Source organism: Plecotus auritus, assembly GCF_963455305.1.
Source record: "Plecotus auritus genome assembly, chromosome: 13".
Lineage (NCBI taxonomy): Eukaryota > Metazoa > Chordata > Mammalia > Chiroptera > Vespertilionidae > Plecotus > Plecotus auritus.
The window spans coordinates 11,387,543-11,410,866 of NC_137779.1; the positions used below are offsets into that span (position 1 = coordinate 11,387,543).

The 23,324-nt window shown below is 39.9% G+C and overlaps 1 protein-coding gene across 1 annotated transcript in view; it reads left to right on the forward strand.

The window, feature by feature from the left end:
* The first annotated feature begins 656 nt into the window (after positions 1–656).
* NAA25 (N-alpha-acetyltransferase 25, NatB auxiliary subunit) overlaps positions 657–23,324 on the forward strand; it is a 63,213-nt gene continuing 40,545 nt past the window's right edge. The window contains exons 1-6 of the mRNA XM_080649517.1: positions 657–745; positions 13,840–13,925; positions 15,069–15,207; positions 16,550–16,668; positions 21,779–21,853; positions 22,981–23,088. Coding sequence (XP_080505643.1) covers positions 688–745; positions 13,840–13,925; positions 15,069–15,207; positions 16,550–16,668; positions 21,779–21,853; positions 22,981–23,088 — 585 coding nt within the window. The 5' untranslated portion in view covers positions 657–687. The remainder of the gene's footprint in view (positions 746–13,839; positions 13,926–15,068; positions 15,208–16,549; positions 16,669–21,778; positions 21,854–22,980; positions 23,089–23,324) is intronic.

Below are 23,324 nucleotides of genomic sequence, written 5' to 3' on the forward strand. Positions count from 1 at the left end.
TGCCTACAACAGAGCATGCCACATAACAGGGACTCAATAACTATATGTATGAATAAACCCACTGATAAAAAAAAAAGGAAGATAATAATATCTACCTCCTAGGAAGATACGAGGGTTTTTATGAGTATTAAAGAGATAATATATTTAAAGTGCTTGCAATGCATACTGGCTGAGTTACTTTTTCTCTCCAGCTTTATTGAAGTATAATTGACTGGATTACTATTCATCTAAGATGCTTCTTAGTTGGCTGAACCCCGAGAAAGGGGTGAAGGGGTCTGGAACTCATTCTCCCAGAGGATTTCCTGGTTCCTCAACAATTAATCAAAGACAAGTCTAACTGGTCCTTCAGCATAGAGGATAAATAGGATAAGCAGGAGCGGCTGAGCCCTAACTTTCACCAAGAGTTTCTCCCCTCCTGTCCTCACGCCCCAGTAGGTGACTCGGAAGGGATTTCAACAGCAACAGCCGCCTCTGCTAGCTAGGTTGATTCCACCGTCAAAAAGGAGAGAACGTTTCTATTGAACAGGCAATTCTTCAAACAGGGGTGCGAGGTATCAGCGCTTTCCGCGCAGGTGCGTTTGGTCGCAACCCATCGCGATAGACAAGCGAGATCAGCACTGGCCCTTTAACAGCCCCTTCCTGGAGGCCTGCCCCGCGCGTGCGCACTGTGGTTCTGCGCTTGTCATCATGGCGACACGGGGCCATGTGCAGGACCCTAACGACAGGCGCCTCCGGCCCATTTACGGTGAGTGCTGTGGCCAGCCTGGTCGCCGCCCGGAAGCGCCGAGGGCTGCCGAGGGATACCGAGACCGGGGCAAAGGCCCAGAAGGGGCGCTGAGACTCCGGGAGCGGGGCCCGCGGGCGCCGGGGGCGGGCCGCGCGGGCCTCTAGGCCGCAGCCACGGGCCTCGCGTAGGCGCCCGCGGGCCTTCCTGAGCCCTGAGGTGGCAGCGGCTCGGTCGGGGCAGCGGCGGGTCGGCAGAGCGGAGACACTTCCTCTCGCTGAGACCTGCGCTGCCCGTAGGCTGCCTCTGTTAGGGCCACACAAGGGAGTCCCGAGATCTCCCCGCAGGTGGAAGCTGAGGGAATATTCCTCACTAAAGATTTTTTAATTGCGGGAACCAGGCCTAGGGGGTTGTCTAACTAGCTGTGCTGGGTGTACATGGAGAAAGAGGTCCAAAGAGGGGAAGGGTCTGACACAAGGTCACCCAGATCGAATCAGAACAGGCCTGATTCGAGGTTCCCAATTGCGAGGTCTTTGGTGGAGAAACAGCTGCTCTGGGCACACGTGGGCGGCGAGGGGGTTTGGGGTGGGGGGGTGTCTTGGGCCCAAAATAGCGGCGAAGAGACTGGTAGTTCACGATGGAGGGTCTTGCAGGGCTGCTGCAAGGGCATTTCCTTTCTGCAGCCTTGCTGGTTTTCTCTGCAGCTTGCCTTCGCGCGCTAGGTGGATCCCCTCCATCCTTACCGCCTACCTCAGCCCACAGGCTTTAAGACCTTGATGTCATCCTGCCACCCCAGTTGTGAAAAGTCACAGGTTTGAGTCAGGGAGAAACACCTTTTCAATAACGGAGATGTTCTGTAATTGGGCAATAGTCCCTTTTGTATTTCCTTTCCTTAGATGGTTGTATGGTCTTGGCCTATCTCAGTTAATGGTGAAGAAGGCTTCAAGGTCAGTGGTTTTTGCAAAATCAGACCGTGTTTTTAGCGTGGATGTTACTAAATGGAGGCTTCTCCGAATGGCCGAGATCATTTAACTTTTTGGGGGATGGGGTAACAATGTTTCTGGCACAATTGGTTTTGCTTTTATTTTTGTAATTTGTATGATGCTTTACTCTCACATCTCATTTGATTCCAAAAACAATCCTGTGAGATAAGTAATAATAGCTAATGTGTGTAGACTACTAATTATGTCAGTCACTGCCCTTGGCTTTTTATATGGGTTATCTTATTTAATCTTCACACACTCTTATGAGGTGGGTAGTTTTTTTTTCCACCCACCCCCCCCTTTTTTTTTTTTTAATAAATGAGGAAATTGGGCTTTACTGATGTGCTAATATGTCTGAAGTCATACAGCTAACATTTGGTGGAGCTAGGACCTGAACCCTGTGGATGTTCCCATGCTCACCCTCGTAACCATTGTGCTAGAAACCACCTCACTTTGAGCTGAAGATACTGACTTGCCACAGGTCACACAGGTGGTGTGAGTGGCAAAGACAGGACTCTGATTTTCACTTCCCCAGGGCTGCATCCTCTCAAGCCCTCCAGTATAAATTTTCAGAGGGCAAGGATGAAATATACAAGGGTGATTGAGGGCAAGAACTGAATCCAGGGTTTGCAGTAAGTGGCTCATTACAGTTCTGTGCAGTGGCTGCTTTTATATTTTTTAACTAAAAAGATTCAACACTTTTTTGGTATATAGTCATCGTTATTGTAATTCATAAGTTATTATAATACATTAGAAATGGCTGTCTTTAATAAAAGACATGTAGGTTTTCATGGGCTTCTATTTTCTGTTCATTCAGTTATGTAGTTAGAAAACACACTTTGAGAATGATGAAAAAGGCCAAGTAACATCTTAGTTTCATTGTGACAGTTTTCCACCTCATAGGCATTCTGAAAGGGTCTCTGGTCTCTCAGGTTCAAGACCATACTGTCTTAATAAACCTGCCCATCTCAGCCTTCTGCAATTCCTTATAAGTTTCAATGGGGCCATCTTGCCAGTGGAACATTCTGTTACTCTACCAGTTCTTAAGACAGATCTGGGGCTATGTGTCTGAGAATTTGCATTTCTCTCCCCGTCTCCTGTCCCCCTGTTCTCTAAAGGGCAGTTATCTTCCAAAAATAGTATTATCACTCACTTTAGCAACTCCTTGCCAATTAAAGGAACCAGAAGCATTGTTAATTGCCAAACTAAAGCCTCTTCTCTCCCAAATCAAGTTATTTGGAATGTTGAGTGAAGGCAAATGATGCGAACGCACAGTGAAAGTCTTCCCCCAAAAGCAAGATTCAATATTTTTAAGAATAATTGGATTTCCACAATTGTTCTTGAGGACCAAAGAAAATGCCTTTGGTGCCCCATAAGTTATTTAGAATTAATAGTGTTTTGAGCTGTCCAAGAAGAAAAACCTTGTCCATTTCACTTTGATAAACATCAGGATATGTTAACCAGAAGTGACATGTCATATTCTTAAAAGTGAAGATAAAATTAGTAGCATTTGTTACAGTTATGTGGGAAGAAGATTAGAAGAGGCTTTTTAGGAATTCCAAGGCGATTTATATAAACTGATAGGAATAGGAAAAGAAAGGGTGCAGACTGTTGTTGACTTTTGACCTACAGCCCCTGCTTTTGTGTTTAAATCCATTAGTACCCCAAACCACTATCATTCCTTGAATTCAGACATTTCATTAGCGGACAGATGAACAAGCTCACTCAAGGTGGTGCTTGCCCACCATCCAAAAGTTCAAGGGCTGTCAGCATTGAGTGCTTATTTGTGTGCTATCCTACTAGGTAGGTAAGATTATTGTGGTTATGAACTGAAGGCCAGAGATTAGCTTTACTCAGAGCTGGGATTTGAACGAAGGCATTCTCACAGGAGAGTCCAGCCCTTTATAGATTTCAGATTCAGCAACATCACTATCTTTGTATAGCATTTGTATTGCCAAGGATTTAGGATTTTACAACTGTTGAACTCTCTTCAGCTCTTGCTGAATATTGTTTGGGGTAGAAGTGGACAGGGCTGTAAGGGTGAATAATTGTGAAATTGTGGTGGGATGAGATGTGGGGAGTTTACATTCTATTTTCAGTATCTATGTTTATAATAGTTTTTCTCTGCATAAATGCGATTAGTTGAAACATCTTTAGGATGCATCTTATTACTCATAAATTGGCAAGTTTGGGTATTGCATTTTTGGTTTTTGAAAATCACCCATGGCCTTACTAGAACACCTGCTTTATTATTCATTCTCCTTTTGCTAAAATGATTCTCATGTGCTATGTGGTTCACAACCGATTTTGTACTCTGGTATGACTTGGTGGGCACCAGGGCTTTCTTCTACCATTATTAGTAGTTTTACAATGTCTTTAGTGGTTAGGGGGAAGGGAGTGGTAGGATTGATGGTCTGAATATAGGAATTGCTGGGTCAGCAATTACAAAATAGAAACAGAGAAATGTGAAAGAGAAAATATTCCCAGTTTTTAGGATTCTTTCTCTTTTACTTTTCTGGTACAAGATCTTTGTTCTAAACTGTTTTACTAGTTTGCAGTCTTCCTGTAGTCTGGATCAGGTGTAACATATTTACCAGCTGTGTTTCTTTCTTTTTTTTTTTTTTTAAATACATTCCATTGATTTTTTACAGAGAGGAAGGGAGAGGGATAGAGAGTCAGAAACATCAATGAGAGAGAAACATCGATCAGCTGCCTCCTGCACACCTCCCACTGGGGATGTGCCCGCAACCAAGGTACGTGCCCTTGACCGGAATTGAACCTGGGACCTTTCAGTCCGCAGGCTGACGCTCTATCCACCGAGCCAAACCGGTTTCGGCTACCAGCTGTGTTTCTTGATTGATAATCACTTCTTTGGTGAGTTAGGACATTTTTCCAGATAGAAAAGCATGGAGAGAGTGAGTGTATAAAAGAAGCTTGTACCATGTGAGGATCTAAGGATTTGGAAATTTATTTTAAAGATAGCTCTGAATACTGTGTGGAGAAATAACTTAAATGGGGGGCAAATGTAGGGTGTGAGATGATCAATTAGGAGGCATTATTTATTTTTGAAATTCAACATCCCCCTCCTCATCTTGCACATTTAATTAAAGGCTTGTTGACTGAAAGTATGTTTCACCTACCATTTGTATTCTTGGTAAAAGCTAGGATCCTATTCATAAACACTTAGGATTTTTAAGCAAAGGACATTGTAATTTAACTATGGAGCTATTTTGTATTCAGTCTTTTTCTAAATTGGAGCAATGTCTTTATTAGTCTCTGAAGCTCTTGTAGGAAGTGGAAACTCTGCAGGTTGTCATTTCAGTTGCTCTGGAAACTTTCACGGCAGCTGCAAGAACATAGAACTTAAAGCCTTTCCTTTTTTATTTGCAAGACTGATCCCTTTCCTACTGTCAGTATCCCTAAGTAGGATTGGACAAATTATTCCTAGGGCCTCTTCAGGGCAAGTAGACAGTAAGCAGCATGTGTCAGGTCCTGCAGCTGTCTGTCTGTATCTGCACGGAAGAGGAGCTTCTGTTGGAAGTGTTACCGAGGAAAGTGGCTTGCTCACTCAATTTGATAGTCTGTTACCAATGACTTGACACAATGTTTCCCAAATTTCTATCATTCTTTTACCTTATTTGATTATTTTAGCTTTATTATAGTATTATCTATATCTGTATTATTATTTATGTAATATTTTTCACTAAATAGATTTTTTAACTTAAATTTATTTAAAAAAAAATCTAAACCATTGCCATTAATGGGAAACCTGTCACTTGCCCTGAGACAACAAAGCCATAAAAATAAGTACATGAGCCCTAGCTGGTTTGGCTTGGTGGATAGAGCGTGGACCAAAGGGTCCCAGGTTCGATTCCAATCAAGGACACATACCTTGGTTGCAGGCTCCTCCCCTGGTCAGGGCTCAGGCAGGAAGCAACTAATTGATGTGTTTCTCTCACATCGATATTCCTCTCTGCCTTTCCCTTTCTCTTCCATTCTCCCTAAAAATCAATGGAAAAGTATCCTCAGCTGAGGATTAACCAAAAAAAGAAAAAAAAAAAAAGTACAATGTAAACAAAAACAGAACTAAAAGTCTTAACTGGAGCCTGATACTTGTGGAACTGAATCTAAGACCTGTTCCTTCCTTGTGAACAAAAGACATTAGCAAGTATTAAAGAAGTAGCAGGCTGACACCAGACTGAGACTATCTCCTTAATATAAAGGAAATATTAGAACAGAAATCAACTTTCTCATTGTATTATCTAGTGCTGTCTGCAAGGACCACCTAAAAAGATTTCAGTTGTGTTGGTACCTATGCTTTGGAAAACATTGCTTTAACTGATCTATCATCTTACTGTTTCCCCTGCATGATTTGTGTATGGCTGATTTTGGTTTACTCTTTTTTTTTTTAAATATATTTTTATTGATTTCGGAGAGGAAGGGAGAGGGAGAGAGAGATAGAAACATCAATGATGAGAGTCACTGATTGTCTCCTGCATGACCCCTACTGGGGATCGAGCCTGCAACCCGGGCATGTGCCCCTGACCGGAATAGAACCCAGGACCCTCCAGTCCGCAGGCCGATGCTCTAGCCACTGAACCAAACCATATAGGGCTGATTTTGGTTTACTCTTGTTATTAAGGGAACACCACCAATCTCTATGGTCAAATCACAGTTACCCTTAAGTTAGTTTTAAAAAGATTTACTAAAAAAAAAAAAAAAAAAGACTTACATATTATATTTATTGGCCTGTTTTCTCCAAGGGGTACATAATTTATATTCTAGAGTCAGTAATGTAAAATGAAAATAAACTTTTCCCAAAAGATTCAACAACCTCCCTAAGAGAGGCATCCAGGAAAAGGGAGCCTGACAGCAGGCTAAATGTGCTGGAGTGTCTTAGTTAAAACTTTCAGGTGCAAGGAACAGAAACCCACTGATACCAACTCAGGTAAAGGGGGGTTGCCATAAACCCTTGTGGGAGCCCAGGGCAGGAATGTAGTGATTCAGGGTCTCATGGAAACTGGAAAGCTGTTAGGATCTGAAGCTTCTTTTTCAGATGCTCATGTCTGCTTCTATATGTGTGTCTATTCTTTTCTCTGCTTGGTTCTTCAGGCTGTTTTTTATTTTTATTTTTTCGCTGCTTATTAATTTACCCAGGGCCCAGCATGTTGGCTCTGTGGCCATACCAAGCTGTGACTAGAGCTTACAATCAGTGCTGCCTTTCCCCTCCCCAGATTTTTTGATAAAGATAATTGAAAATTTTTAATTCTTTTTAAAAAAATATTTTAAATGTATTTTTATTGTTTTCAGAGACAAAGGGAGAGGGAGAGAGAGATAGAAACATCAATGATGAGATTCATTGGTCAGCTGCCTCCTGCATGCCCCTCTACTGGGGATCGAGCCTGAAACCTGGGCATGTGCCCTTGACCGGAATCAAACCAGAGACCCTTCAGTCCACAAGTCGACGCTCTATCCACCGAGCCAAACCAGTGAGGGCGAATTTTTTTATTCTTTTATAAATGTTATGTGAATGAAGAATCAAGAGAGAACTCCTTTTCTTCACTCCCCATCAACTAACTTGCATCTCTAACTAAGGCTCCTTCAAAAACAGAAATTCCTGAGCTGCTACTGGTAATCTCAGACTCATATTTATTGCTTTCCAAATGAGCTTTAGCTTTCCCCAGAGCATTCTGACTCCAGCTTTCAGTGCTGCAGTTTCAGATTATCAGGAAGAAACCTGATTTATCCAGCTTGGGTCAAATGTCCATCCCATTGGGCTACAATTACATGGTCTAGACATGGTCATCCAGCCCTACCCCTTCAGCAGAGGGCAGTAGAAACTATTTCCAGAGGAGAGGGCAAGGGCAGGTAGGGACAGCAATTTCAGAGCCTTGTCAATGATAGAGGGAAAAGTTCAGTGTCCTTATAGTCCTGACTCTGGCTTGATCCATTTATGGGCAGATCTCAGATATGGCGTCTCATCAAAGATGTCTACTCTTTGAGAAAGCTTCAGGATATGTTCTGTAAACCTGGAATCTTTTAGGACTGAGACAGGAGTAACTTAGAACTGACTCAGCATGAGGTCAGCATCAAGTATTTAGGAAGAACTGTCATTTATTGAGCTGAAGTATCTCTGTCATATTTTGTAAAGGACAAATGAAGGCTTATTAGCTGAGCTAAGGATTTAAGAAAACTGGTATTACATATCTGGGTATTCAGGCCAAGATTGTATGCTTTTAGAGTTCTTTGATTCTCCAATCTCTCTACCTGACTATTAAGTCTTTGATCTTCCTTTATAGGTTGTGATTCCATTCACAATAAGACTCTTTTTGACCTTTTTTTCTTACATTGTGATTTCCTCCCGAGTAAGGCTTCTTTTTAATCTTCTTACCTAGCATTATTGATGCTCATCAATATTAAGTGCATTGAGCACTAAATAGGTGAAACTCATGTATTTATATGGCTGTCAAAAGTATTAGTAATGTATTTATTGGAGAAAAATTGAAACCATTAGGTAAAACGATAGTCTATTTCTGTTTTTTGGAGCACTCTAGGCCACCAGGACCATAGATTATTTTGAGTTGTCTATGCCTTCTCTATCCCTATGCTGATTTGGGACCTGATTTGATGAACAGTGAGGAACTAGTAGTGGTAATTAAGAACTGCTTTGTGTTCAGTTATATTTCTATATTTAGAATTGACAACTACCACCCTATATCCCACTTATAACATTTCTCATTTTCCTTCTCTGGAAGTGAATCTATGCTTTTATTATTTTTAAATTTATTATTTATTATTAAATTTATTTTGTATTAATAAACTATTTTTTAGAGCAGTTTTAGGTTTACAGAAAAATAAGCAGAAAGTAGAGAGTTCCTATATTTCCCCACTCTCCTCCCCTCTACTCCTTTCTTCTGTTATTAAAATCTTGTATTAGCGTGGTATATTTGTTAAAGTAGCCGAGTCAATGGCTTATTAATAATTAAAGTATATGGTTTACTATTTTACATTATGGTTCATTCTTTTATATATATACTAGAGGCCCAGTGCATAAAATTCATGCACTGGGGGGGGGGGGATGAGGGGGTGTGTGGGGTGGTCCCTCAGTCTGGCCTGTGCCCTCTTGCAGTCTGGGACCCCTCGGGGGATAGCCGGCAGTCAGACATCCCTCTCACAGTCTGGGGCTCTTGCAGTCCGGGACTCCTTGCTCCTTACTGCCCGCCTGCAGCAGAGGCGGGAGAGGCTCCCACCACCACTGCTATGCTCGCCAGCCTTGATCCAGCTTCTGACTAAGGGGTGCTCCCCCTGTGGGAGCGCATTGACTACCAGGGACAGCTCCTGTGTTGAGCGTCTGCCCCTTGGTGGTCAGTGCACATCATAGCGACTGGTCGTTCTGTCAGCTGTTCTGCTGTTCGGTCGATTTGCATCTTAGGGTTTTATTATATAGGATATTTCAGAGAGGAAGGAAGAGAGAAAGAGAGAGAAAAACATTAATGATGAGAGAGAATAATTGATTGGCTGCCTCCTGCATGCCCCCGTACTGGGAATCAAACCCACAACCCGGGCATGTGCCTGACCGGGAATCGAACCGTGACCTCTTGGTTCATAGATTGACACTCAACCACTGAGCCACGCCAGCTGGGCTATGGTTCATTCTTTGTGTTGTACATTTTATGGGTTTTGGCAAATGTATGATGACATGTATCCATCATCACAGTATCATACAGAACAGTGTCACTGCCTTAAATATCCCCTGTGCTCCACATATTCATTCCTCTTTCAGTCCCTGGCAACCACTCATTGTATAATTTTTGCCTTTTCTAGAATGTCACATAGTTGGAATTATATAGTATGTGGCCTTTATAGCTTTTATAGATTGGACTTTAAAATTTTTATTTATCAATTTGAGAGAAAGAGAGAGAAACACCAATTTGTTGTTTCACTTATTTATGCATTTATTGGTTGATTATTTTATGTGCCTTCTACTGGTAATTGAACCTGCAACCCCAGTGTATTGGGACAATAGTCCAACCAACTGAGCTACCTGGCCAAGGCCAGATTGGCTTTTTTCACTTAGCAATATGCATTTATGTTTTTTATGTGACTTGATAGCTCCTTTTTTTTTTATTGCCAAGTAATATTCCATCATATGGATGTACCACTGTTTGTTTATCCATTAGCCTATTGAAGGTCATCTTGGTTGCTTCTAAGTTTTAACAATTATGAATAAAGCTGCTATAAACATTTCTGTTCAGGTTTTTATGTGGAAATAAGTTTTCAGCTCATTTGGGTAGATACTAAGGAGCACAATTTTTGGATCATATGGGAAGAGTATGTTTAGTTTTTAAATAAACCACCAAACTGTCTTTCAAAGTGGCTGTACCAGTTTGCATTCCCACCAGCAATGAATGAGAGTTGCTGTTGCTCTCTCATTGTTGCAAAATAGGTTATTTTGAGTTATCTTTGCCTCATCCTCTGCCTCTATGCTGATATGGGACCTTGATATGCAAAGAGGGACCTGAAATTAGTATAGTAGGTTGTGGTTGGCCTATGTTTAGTCATTCTATACTTAGAATTGACAGCTACCACCATTTCCCATTTAAAATACCTCTCATTTTCTTGTAGTTCTCATCTGGAAATAAACTTAGCTTTTGTTAGACTTTTGAATGATAACAGATTGCTCTTTTCCCCTTAGCACAATTTTATAATAGGTCCCCATATTCCTTAAGATTAGGAATGGATACATAGCTTATGGAACCTAGATGTCAGTTGTTCTTCAAAGTCATTGCTAGTTTCAGTTTCAAACAGTATTTGAAAGTGCTTTTCTTCCTGCATCCTTGCCCACTCCTGATATTATTGGACTTTATCTCTTCCATTTCCCCCCACTTCCCATAGGTAAAACTTTCTCTTATTTTCTAACTCAGAATTATACTTTGTGGTAAAGTAAGTACTTATTAAACATTTTATTGAAGGAACATTGTCTATTTGGTAAATTTAAAACTTGGATACTAGAAAGGATTCTTTTTTAAAAAACATTTTTAATTTTTGGGTGACTAAACCTGTTTATCATTGGTAAAAATATAATTAATGTCATCTATCATATAAATATGTTTTGAATCTTCATTAAGGACTAATATAACTGATTATAGTGCTTTTGGATGAGAGATGGCTGTAGGGATATAAAGTGGTATTTTGGAACATCCTAGTCATTTAGAGTGAAAATGAGCTCTATGATTTTTTTTTTTTTTTATTGGCTTTAGAGAGAGAGGAAGGGAAAGGGAGAGAGAGAAATATCAGTTGGTTGCCTCCTGCATGCCTCCCCACTGGGGATCATGCCCGAAACCTTGGCATATGTCCTGAATGGTGACCTCTCGGTGCAGGGGATGATGCTCAACCAACTGAACCATACCTGCCAGGGCCATTGGTTGATCCTTGTATGTGCCTTGACCAAGGATCGATCCCACAACCTTGGCATATGGGGATGCAGCTCTAACCAACTGAGCTACCCGGCCAGAGCTCCATGATGTGTGTGTGTATGTTTTTCCATGATGCTTTTATTTTTTATTTATTTTTTAATTTAATAAATCTTTATTGTTCAGATTATTACAATTGCTCCTCTTTTCCCCCGCCCCCCCATAGCTCCCCTCCACCCGATTCCCACCCCACCCTCTGCCCTTACCTCCCCCCCACTGTCCTCATCTATAGGTGTAAGATTTTTGTCCAGTCTCTTCCCGCACCCCCCCCCCACCCCTTTCCCCCTGAGAATTGTCAGTCCACTCCCTTTCTATGCCCCTGATTCTATTATATTCACCAGTTTATTCTGTTCATCAGATTTTTTATTCACTTGATTTTTAGATTCACTTGTTGATAGATATGTATTTGTAGTTCATAATTTTTATCTTTACCTTTTTCTTCTTCTTCCTCTTCTTAAAGAGTACCTTTCAGCATTTCGTATAATACTGGTTTGGTGTTGATGAACTCCTTTAGCTTTTTCTTATCTGTGAAGCTCTTTATCTGATCTTCAATTCTGAATGATAGCTTTGCTGGGTAGAGTAATCTTGGTTGTAGGTTCTTGCTATTCATCACTTTGAATATTTCTTGTCACTCCCATCTGGCCTGCATAGTTTCTGTTGAGAAATCAGCTGACAGTCGTATAGGTGCTCCCTTGTAGGTAATTAACTGTTTTTCTCTTGCTGCTTTCAAGATTCTCTCTTTGTCTTTTGCTCTTGGCATTTTAATTATGATGTGTCTTGGTGTGGTCCTCTTTGGATTCCTTTTGTTTGGGGTTCTGTGCGCTTCCTGGACTTGTAAGTCTATTTCTTTCACCAGGTGGGGGAAGTTTTCAGTCATTATTTCTTCAAATAGGTTTTCAGTATCTTGCTTTCTCTCTTCTTCTGGGACCCCCATAATTCGGATGTTGGTACGCTTGAAGTTGTCCCAGAGGCTCCTTACACTGTCTTCAAATTTTTGGATTCTTTTTTCTTTTTGCTTTTCTGGCTGAGTATTTTTTGCTTCTTTGTATTTCAAATCTTTGACTTGATTCTTGCAGTCCTCTAGTCTGTTGTTGGGTCTCTGTATAATATTTTTTATTTCAGTCAGTGTATGTTTAATTTCTAGTTGGTCCTTTTTCATATCCTCGAGGGTCTCGCTAAATTTATTGACCTTTTCTAGGAAATTCTTGAAAAACCTTATAACCGTGGTTTTGAACTCTGTCCAGTCGTTTGCTTTCCTCCAGTTCTTTCGTTTGTGATCTGTTTCTTTGTCTCCGCATTTTCGTTGCTTCCCTGAGTTGGTAGAGTAGCTTTGTGTGCTAGGTGTCCTATTTGGCCCAGTGCCTCAGCCTCCCCAGTTACCTGAGGTGGACACTCTTGGTGCACCCCTTTGTGGACTGTGTGTACAGCCTTGTTGTAGTTAAGTCTTTTTTTTTTTAAATATATTTTATTGATTTTTTACAGAGAAGAAAGGAGAGGGATAGAGAGTTAGAAACATCGATGAGAGAGAAACATCAATCAGCTGCCTCCTGCACACATCCTACTGGGGATGTGCCCGCAACCAAGTTACATGCCCTTGACCGGAATCGAACCCGGGACCTTTCAGTCCGCAGGCCGATGCTCTATCTACTGAGCCAAACCGGTTTTGGCTGTAGTTAAGTCTTGATTGTTGTTGGTATCACTGGGAGGAATTGACCTCCAGGCCAATTGGCTGTGAGGATCAGCTGTGTCTACACTGGGAGATTTTTGGTGCTGGAGACAGCCTTATGAGACAAGACTTGCAAAATTGCAAAAGCCTCTGTGCTCAGCTTGGATGGGGCAGAGTCTCAGGGCTGAGTAGACAGCTTTGGCTTCCCGTCAGCCCTGCCCTATGAGGCCCCTGGGTCTCAGTGTCCCTCGGTAATCGCTGCAAGCACCTCTGGGAGAAAGCCGCCCTCGAGTTTCGCCTGCTGCCAGACAGTCCAGTTTCTCCCCCAATGAATCTGGATTCCCAGATTCTCGCCTGGAACTGGAGTTCAGCGCAGTTGGGAGCTTCCGTCTTTCCCCGCTAGAGAAAGCCAGCGGCACACTCAGCAGTCAATCCTCTCTGCGCACTCTCGCGCGTGCGTCTCCAGATCTCTGCCTTTCGCGGCTCCCCTGAATTTCCGTGCGCTCCTCTCTTTTCCCGACAGTCCAGACTCCCCCCGTATGAGTCTGGGGCCCCAGGGTCTCGCCTGGAACTGGGGTTCAGTGCAGTTGGAACTGGGGTTCAGTGCAGTTGGGAGCTTCCATCTCTCTCCCGCTAGGGAAAGCTAGCCAGGCACTCAGCCGCCCGTCCTCTCTGCGCGTGTGTCTCCGTACCTCAGTCTTTTGCAGCTTCTCTGAGTCTCTGTGTGCCCCTCTCTTTCCTTCTAGTTGTAGAATTTCCACTCAGCCAGCTTTCCTGTGGTTTTGGATTATGTCCGTTCTGTCTTTTAGCTGTAGTTTTGAAATTGTTGTGCGAGGCAGCAGTTTAGGTGTTCACCTATGCTGCCATCTTGGTTTCTCCCCGCGATGCTTTTAATATGGAATTATTATACTTTCTGAAATATTTGATACCAGCCTATCCATTTTTCATATTTGTTGTTGAAGGAATAAACTATCATAATTTCTGTTTTTATAGATTATCTTGATAATGGTAATAATAAAATGGCAATTCAACAAGCAGATAAATTATTGAAGAAACATAAGGATCTTCATTGTGCTAAGGTAAGTTCATTTGTCCTTAAACTTAGATTTGTTGGGTTATATATTGTAATTTTGACTTTAAAGGAGAAAGATGTTTAATTAATCTCTTCAGTAATTTTCAGAGTATTTTCTTGATCACTTAAATGCCATGAGTAATATTGAGTTAGAAGCTAGCTATTTAATTCTTTGAGCATAACTTATCTAATTTAATTATTTTATTTTCACAGTCTTTTAAGCAATGTTTTGCATTCTTTCTTTCTCTCTCTAATCCTCACCTGAGGATATTTTCCCATTGATTTTTTATTTTATTTTTATTTTTTTTAATTATATATTTTTAAAAATATATTTTATTGATTTTTTACAGAGAGGAAGGGAGAGGGATAGAGAGTTAGAAACATCGATGAGAGAGAAACATCCATCAGCTGCCTCCTGCACACCCCCTACTGGGGATGTGCCCGCAACCAAGGTACATGCCCTTGACCGGAATCGAACCTGGGACCCTTCAGTCCGCAGGCCGACGCTCTATCCACTGAGCCACACCGGTCAGGGCTTCCCATTGATTTTTTAGAGAGAGTGGAAGAGAGAGGGAAAATAGAGAGAAATATCAATGTGAGAGAGACACATTGATTGGTTGCCTCCTGCACCCGCCCCTACCAGGGCTGGGCTCATGAGGAGCCTGCAACCAAGTTATGTGCCCTTAACCAGAATCTGGGACCCTTCTGTCCACAGGCCGACACTCTATCCACTGAGCCAAACTGACTAAGGCTCTCTTACTCTTTTTTAATCTTCTTCCGAGGACATGCTTATTGATTTTTGAGAGAGAGAGAGAAAGAAAGAGAAACATTGATTCGTTGTTCCACCTATTCATTCATTCATTCATTCATTAGTTGCCTCTTGTATTTTCCCCTACCAGGGATTGAACCCAAAACCTTGGCCTATTGGAATGACGGTCTATCCAACTGAGCCTCCTGGCCAGGGCTTGCATTCTTAATATGGCTGAAATAGGAAAGAATCTTGATCTGTTCATATAAACCATTTTTAGTAAAATGGTTTAGTTGATTAACAATCTAGGTATACCTTACGACTTATCTTGTGCTTTCAAATTGGCTTTCTATGGTTCCTTTTCAGTTCTTTTTAACCTGATTAGTCTTTTCTTTCTGTCAGGTGTTAAAGGCCATTGGATTACAGAGAACTGGGAAGCAAGAGGAAGCCTTTACCTTGGCACAGGAGGTGGCAGCCCTTGAACCCACAGATGATAACTCGCTGCAGGCACTGACTATTCTTTACCGGGAGATGCATCGTCGTATGTTTCTTTCTTTTCCTTGGTTTTAAACCTGAGCTTAAGTTTTTGGTTATTTCTGGTTGAGTTCTCTATTTGTCTCATTTGCTTATCACTCATGATTTTAGTGGATGGCAAAGGTAAAATGATGCATTAACCATGATTTCTGAAGACTGTAGACAGAAAGGATTTTTTTTTTCTGTGTATTAGGATCCTTGTATTGAAATGAGCACTTGAGTTTCATTTGTGGCATTTGATTTGCTAAGTGGGAGAGTTACCCTTTTTTCACCTTTTTTTTTTTTAAAAGTAAAATTTTTAAATATCTATTTTTATTGATTTCAGAGAGGAAGGAAGAGGGAGAGAGAGATAGAAACATCAATGATGAGAGAGAATCATTGATCAGCTGCCTCCTGCCCACCCCACACTGGGGATTGAGTTTGCATCCTGGGCATGTGCCCTGACCAGGAATTGAACCATGACCTCCTGGTTCATAGGTTGACACTCATCCACTGAGCCACATTGGCTGGGCTGACTTTTTTTTTTAAATATATATTTTTTATTGATTGATTGGTGCTTTTTTTTTTAAAGGAAGGGAAAGAGAGAGAAATATCCATCTGAGTGTAACATCCATTGGCTGCCCCCTTTATGCCCCCTGCTGGGTCAAGCCTGAAATCTGGGCATGCTCCCTGACCATGAATCTAACTGGCACATCCCCGCCCCCCCACGCACAGGAGGAAGCCCAACCAACTGAGCCACACTGCCTAGGGCCACTTTCTTCACTTTTTAATATAGAAAAATTCAAATATAGACAAAAACAGAGAGTAGCATAATAAATCCCATTGTATTCATTACCGAACTTCAGTGATGATTGATACATGATCAATTTTATCTATACTCCTCCCCTTGCTAAATTATTTCTAAGCATATTCTAGATGATCTGCCATTTCATCTGTAAGAAAGCTTTTTATTGTTGATAGCTTGAATATTTTATTGTGAAATAATAGTTGTTTTTCTTAATACATATTATAGAAGAATATATTTGATGTAACACTAGACAGTTTGATGTGGAATAATGAACATTCATGAACTTACTGCCCAACTTAAGAAATAGAGTATTATCAATACTAAGAATATTTCCTGTGTGTTCCTCATCCATCTCATGTCCTCCTTTATCTTCCAAGAGATACTTGCTGTCCTGAATATTTTTTATTCTCTTTTTTTTCTTTACATCTTTACCATATTTGTTTATCTGAGTAATGAATGATTAGTTTTGCTCGGTGTTGAACTTAATATAAAAAATTAAATGCTGTTAAGATTTAAGTTATACTTCAGTAATGAAAGAAAATCTTATTGCTCTTTATCTTAGCGGAGTTAGTTACAAAACTTTATGAGGCAGCTGTGAAGAAAGTTCCCAGTAGTGAGGAATATCACTCTCACCTCTTCATGGCCTATGCCAGAGTGGGCGAATACAAGAAAATGCAACAGGTAACTTGATCTCCTAACCTCCTGGGCTGCAGGATTTGCTCTTAGGGGTCAAAGTCTCTTTAATGTGATTTAACTGCAGTGGTGTGTGTACATGCACATGTGCGCATTTACATATATCTGTAGAACTGAATTATGTATTTGTGTGTAGAGATCAGCCAATTATTTTCTTTGTGTTTTTTAAAGATAAGCTGTTATTTAAGTTTTAAAAATGTTTCCTTTGGGGGAAATTTGGTTGTTCCTCTTTTGTGGCCTGATGGTATATGTTTTGTCTGGTTCTGGTAAGTTGGCTTCAACTTCCCCTGCAACAGATTGCTATACAGTTTCAGAAAATGGGCAGAAATCTCAGGGCAAAAAATGAACAGAACATAGAAAAATTAACTTTAAAGTTTACATCTAATTTGTAATTATTTATAGCCTGATGAGATTTTTAAATCCACTGGTGATTGGTGAGGGGGTGGGGTGGAGAGGAGGGAATCCCCATTGCTTGGGATACTTGTTATTTTTTTTGCCAGTTAGAACATTTTAGGTGTCCCTTGTATTCCTGTGAAGGAGCCTCATTTGTGCACGTTTGGACTAATGAGTGGGTAAAGCTGACATCTCCGGGAAATGAGACCTACACTGATAAACCCATGCATAGAGAGTTATGATGTCAAGCTAGTACTTTTTTTTTCTTCTTTTTTTATGAATTTACATGCTTTGCTTTTTATTCCAAGCTAGTATTTCTTTTAAAAATGCTTTGTTTGTGGGTGTAATGTTTTCTGAAGGCAGAGATTTATTGTTTTTGTTTGTTTTATTCTTTAAATATCAAGTTACAATAATAAATCAGGGAGGGTGGAAGATACTATATTAATATAAATCCTTCTTAAAATTAATCTTTTATGTGCTTATGTTTTTAAATATATATATATATATATATATATATATATATATATATATTTCTTAATCCTCACCTGAGGACATGTTTTTATTGATTTTTGAGAGAGAGGAAGAAAGGAGAGAGAACATCGATGTGAGAATGAAACATCGAATGGGTTGCTTCCCGTACATGCCCTGATGGGGAATCCAACCTGTAACCTAGGCATATGCCCTGCCTGGAAATCAAACCCCAGGCTGTTTGGTGTATGGGACAATCCTCAACCAATTGAGTCACCTGGTTAGGCAGTTTGTATCTTGATTTTTGGAGATATTGCTCCGATGTGGCTTAACAATTACAATTTCTTTTTTAATTTTTTAAAATTTTCAGAATCTAGGCAAATTATTTATTTAAATTGATTGGAGAGAGAAAGAAAGAGAGAAACATCGATTTGTTGTTCCACTTATTTTTTTTTTTTAATATATTTTATTGATTTTTTACAGAGAGGAAGGCAGAGGGATAGAGAGTTAGAAACATTGATGGGAGAGAAACATCAATCAGCTGCCTCTTGCACACCTCCTACTGGGGATGTGCCCGCAACCAAGGTACATGCCCTTGACCGGAATCGAACCTGGGACCCTTCAGTCCGCAGGCCGATGCTCTATCCATTGAGCCAAACCAGTCAGGGCTGTTGTTCCACTTATTTATGCATTCATTGGTTAATTCTTTTATGTGCCCTGACTGGGGATCGAACACGCAACCTTGGCATATCAGGACTATATTCTAACCATCTAAGCTACCTGCCCAGGTTAGCAGCTACAGTTCTTTAATATGTTTTACCTATATCTTGCTTTTGCATTATTCCAGTTTCATGTATTGGAAGAATGGAGTACTCTAGTATTAAATGTTTTAGAATGGAACACTTAATTTTTATTCTACCTATGTTGCTGTTTATGGTAGTTATAGTTTTTTAGCTTATATATATATGTTTATTTTGAAAGTGGTATGTCAGTCTGAGGTAATAGGTATTTTACAAATTAAATGTCATGCGTCATGAGGGTGAGGGCTCTTGTTTTTTTTTTTTAAATATATTTTTTTATTGATTTTTTACAGAGAGGAAGGAAGAGTGATAGATAGTCAGAAACATCGATGAGAGAGAAACATCGATAAGCTGCCTCTTGCACACCTCCTACTGGGGATGTGCCCGCAACCAAGTTACATGCCCTTGACCGGAATCGAACCTGGGACCTTTCAGTCCGCAGGCTGACGCTCTATCCACTGAGCCAAACCGGTTTTGGCAAGGGCTCTTGTTTTGTTTACTGCTGAATCCTCAGCTCCTCGAATAGCATCTGCACAATAAATATTTGCTAAATAAGTGAATGATTTTCATAAACTGGTGGAGATAAGGGAGGAAGCCATAGAATCAGAAAACGTCTACTTCCCCAGTGACATCTCTGGCAGGTACTTTTTAAAACCCCCTTGAATGAAGAGTTTCTAGTCATTCACATTGTGATTAGACTTTCCTTTTTATGTAAATGACATTTTGGTTCTCTGCGCCACCAGTTTACAGCCATGGTTTTCAGACTCGTCCATTTTCAAAAGTTTTGTGTATCAGCAGAATATTAGTGTCTGTAAGATAGTAGGGTGTGGACATGACATTTTTGTCTTTTATTAAAAATTTATATTTTATATTCTATTTCTTTTTATTTTTGCGTGTCATTATAAAAATGTTTTCTTTCGCCCTAACCGGTTTGGCTCAGTGGATAGAGCGTCGGCTTGTGGACTGAAATGTCCCAGGTTCGATTCTGGTCAAGGGCATGTACCTTGGTTGCGGGCACATCCCCAGTAGGGGGTGTGCAGGAGGCAGCTGATAGATGTTTCTCTCTCATCAATGTTTCTAACTATCCCTTTCCCTTCCTCTCTGTAAAAAAATCAATAAAATATATATTAAAAAAAATGTTTTTTTTCCTCAAATTATCAGGCAAAATTAACACTTTACATTCCATTCCTACTGAGTTTGGTGTTGGAAGTAGGGACCTCAAACCATCTTAGATTCTCCTTCTACTCTATGTATCAGTTTTGTCTCCAGGTCATCTTGATTCTACCTCCACACTGTCTTTGAGGTCTCTTTCCTATTTTATTTACTTCATCTTGGTTTAGTTCCTCATTACCTCACCTCTTCTGTCTTCCTATTTTTTTTTTTCCACTGCTAAAATACTCTTCCGAGAAGAGTATAGATTTATACACATTAGTCCCTTACTCCTTCAGACTCCTTTTGAATGCCTTACAACAAAGGTACCTCAGTCTACCTTTTAATCATTTTCCCTACTATTCACTCTTCTTAATCCTTTTGTTTAGCCAGATGTCCTATTTGTTCGTGTCAGCATGTTTTTCTTTGATTTATGCTTTTAATCAGACTAATTTGTTCCTACCTAGAATTGATTCATTCATCCAGATATTTGCCCAAATATTTGTATTTGTATATATCTCCTTATCCTCCATCTTTGCCTATAGACATTCTATTTAAAACTCATTGGTTGATTTTTTTTTTTTTTTCCCCTTAGGCAGGGAGAAACAATTTGTTGTTCTACTTGTTTATGCGTTCATTGGTTGTGACTTGTATGTACCCTGACCAGGGATTGAACCAGCAACGTTGGTGTATTGGGATGATGCTCTATCCAACTGAGCTATCTGGCCAGGGCTTATTTCCCTAGCTTTTAAGTGCCTTTGAGACTGGGACACAATCTTTGTATCCTTGGCAGGAATAGGCATTTCCTTTATAGAAGCTCCATGAAATTTTCAAAGTGGATTAAAGATAGTCAAAAGTGGATTGAAGATAGTCAAAAGATTTTTTAAAAAAGTAACTGATCATTAGCTGACGGAGTTCATAGCATTGATTACTACTTGGCTAATTATGGATAGATCCTCCATTACTTATTAATAGATCTATTTTCCTCTTTTTTTTTTTTTTTAATATATTTTGATTTCAGAGAGGAAACGCCAGGGAGAGAGAGATAGAAACATCAATGATGAGAGAGAATCATTGATTGGCTGCCTCCTGCATGGCCCCCACTGGGGATTGAGCCAGCAACCCAGGCATGTGCCCTGATCGGGAATCGAACTATGACCTCCTGGTTCATAGGTCAATGTTCAAGCACTGAGCCACACCATCCAGGCACTCTTTCTTTTTATGTTCCTGCTTTTAAGTACAGTATTTGTATACTGTGCATTTCACAATGAAAGGGTTCAGTTCTAATTAATGGTGTCTTGAAAGAACCTGATTATTTTCCTAACCTAAGAAAATTTTCAGTTATGTCGGTAATCTTTTCTAATTTTTAATTTAATTTAATTTAATTTTAATTTTTATTTATTTTTTTAAAATATATTTTATTGATTTTTTACAGAGAGGAAGAGAGAGGGATAGAGGGTTAGAAACATCGATGAGAGAGAGACATCGATCAGCTGCCTCCTGCATGCTCCCCACTGGGGATGTGCTCGCAACCCAGGTACATGCCCTTGACCGGAATCGAACCTGGGACCCTTGAGTCCGCAGGCCGACGCTCTATCCATTGAGCCAAACCGGTTAGGGCATCTAATTTTTAATTTTAAATATACTGTCTAGATTTCTTTATTTGTTTTACTATAACTGGTTAGTGTCTTGTCTTCAGTAAAGTTTGTTTACTGATGTACATTCATAATCCAAATTTTGTGTTTGCTTTGGTGTTCTATTCGGACTATGTTGTTTTGCAGTATTTTCTAGAAATACTAGGTTTTATTTTACTTTATTTATTTTTTTAAATACATTTTTATTGATTTCAGAGAGGAAGGGAGAGGGAGAGAGAGATAGAAGCATCAATGAGAGAGTATCATTGATTGGCTCCCTCCTGCATGCCCCCTACTGGGGATCAAGCCCGCAACCCAAGCATGTGCCCCTGACTGGAATTGAACCCGGGACCTTCCAGTCCACAGTCCAATGCTCTATCCACTGAGCCAAACTAGCTAGGGCTAGAAATACTGGGTTTTAATTTAAGAAAATATGTTTCAAAGGTGAAATATTCCTGATGTAAAAGTTCACACTTGTGATTACCTATATTGCTAGGCAATATAGAATATCCATCAAGTCTCCAAGCACTTACAGGACCTGGGCTATGTAAATGTGTTGTTATTCTCCTGGATATCTCGCCACATATCTAGATCATTAATTGCCCTCTGTATGATCTTTTCTAAATTAAGTATTTATGGCTCTCTGTCTTTCAGGCTGGCATGACTCTATATAAGATTGTCCCCAAAAACCCTTACTACTTTTGGTCTGTGATGAGCTTAATTATGCAAGTGAGTATGGCTTTCACAATGGGATTGAGATTTGTTTTTATACTTGTATATAGTTATTGTCCTTAAGGTATCTTGTGAACGTCTTGGGTAGTCATGTGTTGTAGCATGTCTCAAACAGGGACTTTCCATATTGTCAGTTGACTTTTTGAGTTGGGGAGTTTTGGTATTCTTTATGAGTTGGTATATTGGTTTATTTGTGTGTAGCACAGACTGTATTTCCCCTGAATTTTAGATCCATTACTGGGTTATTTGATCAAGTATGAACCCTGAGATGTTAGATATTTTGACCTGAGGTTTGTCTTTAAGACAATATTGTTGGTTAGTACATAGGTTATTGACTTGTTTTGTCACTTTATCTTTCTGAGCCTCAGTTTGCTCTTTTACAGAATGGAGATGCTTATCTCCCAGAGCTACTGTAAGGACTGAAATGAGATATGTTGTAGGAGAGGATGGGGAGATAGGAGTTAAAATGTAGCAGTTAAGAACAGAGAGTCTCTGGGTTTAGACAAATCTGCGTTCAAATATTGGTTTCACCTCATGTCTTGGAGTGCAGTTGGGAATCTCAACATCATTTTATCTGTAAAATAAGCATAATAGCTACCTGAAAGGTTGTTTACAGGGGATAAATGAGCTCTGAGCAGAATCTGGCAGTGTTAAAATTATTAATATCATTCATTGATTTTAATTACCAATCTAAGGTAATTGTGACTAATAGTAAGCTGTATAAACCATTGGCATTTCTCTTCTAATGTATGAACATCTCAAAAAAACATCTGAAAGGCTTTTCAAACACTTGGTGATACTCTTTGTATATAATAAACAGTATAGGCATACTCCCTCTTAACATACTTCTAGAAAAATGTGTGAATAATCTATTTAAAAGTTAGGTCATGTTGTGGAAACTCAGCATTTCAAGATTGCATAGGATAATGAATTTTTAATAAAGAAACCTCTTGTAAAGCAAACCACTTTAGTGTATCTTTTTGGCAGGTTCAAATTAGGCCTGATATTTGACATAGTATAATGATAATTATGTGCTGGAGTCATAGTATAATGGCCTGCATGGTAATATAAATAGTGCAGGCAGCGAGAAATTAGAATGAAACATTTATTATTTTCTCTTTTAGTCTATATCAGCACAGGATGAAAACCTCTCAAAAACGATGTTTCTGCCCCTTGCTGAGAGAATGGTAGAAAAAATGGTGAAAGAGGACAAGATAGAAGCGGAGGCTGAAGTGAGTAATTTAAGCCCTACTTTTGTATTTGTATGATTTTGATATTGCTTCAATAAATATTATGATATTAAGAACTGTTGTTTTATTCTAGTTAAGAGAGCAGGGTCTTCACTCTTGCCCTTTGTGTAATTGTGAAGCTTTGGAAACCCCAGCTTAGACATAATGAACATGGAGCTGTTTCAGCAAGTCTGAGATATATATAGATAGGGAAGACTCTGTTGTCTGATTCTTACTGT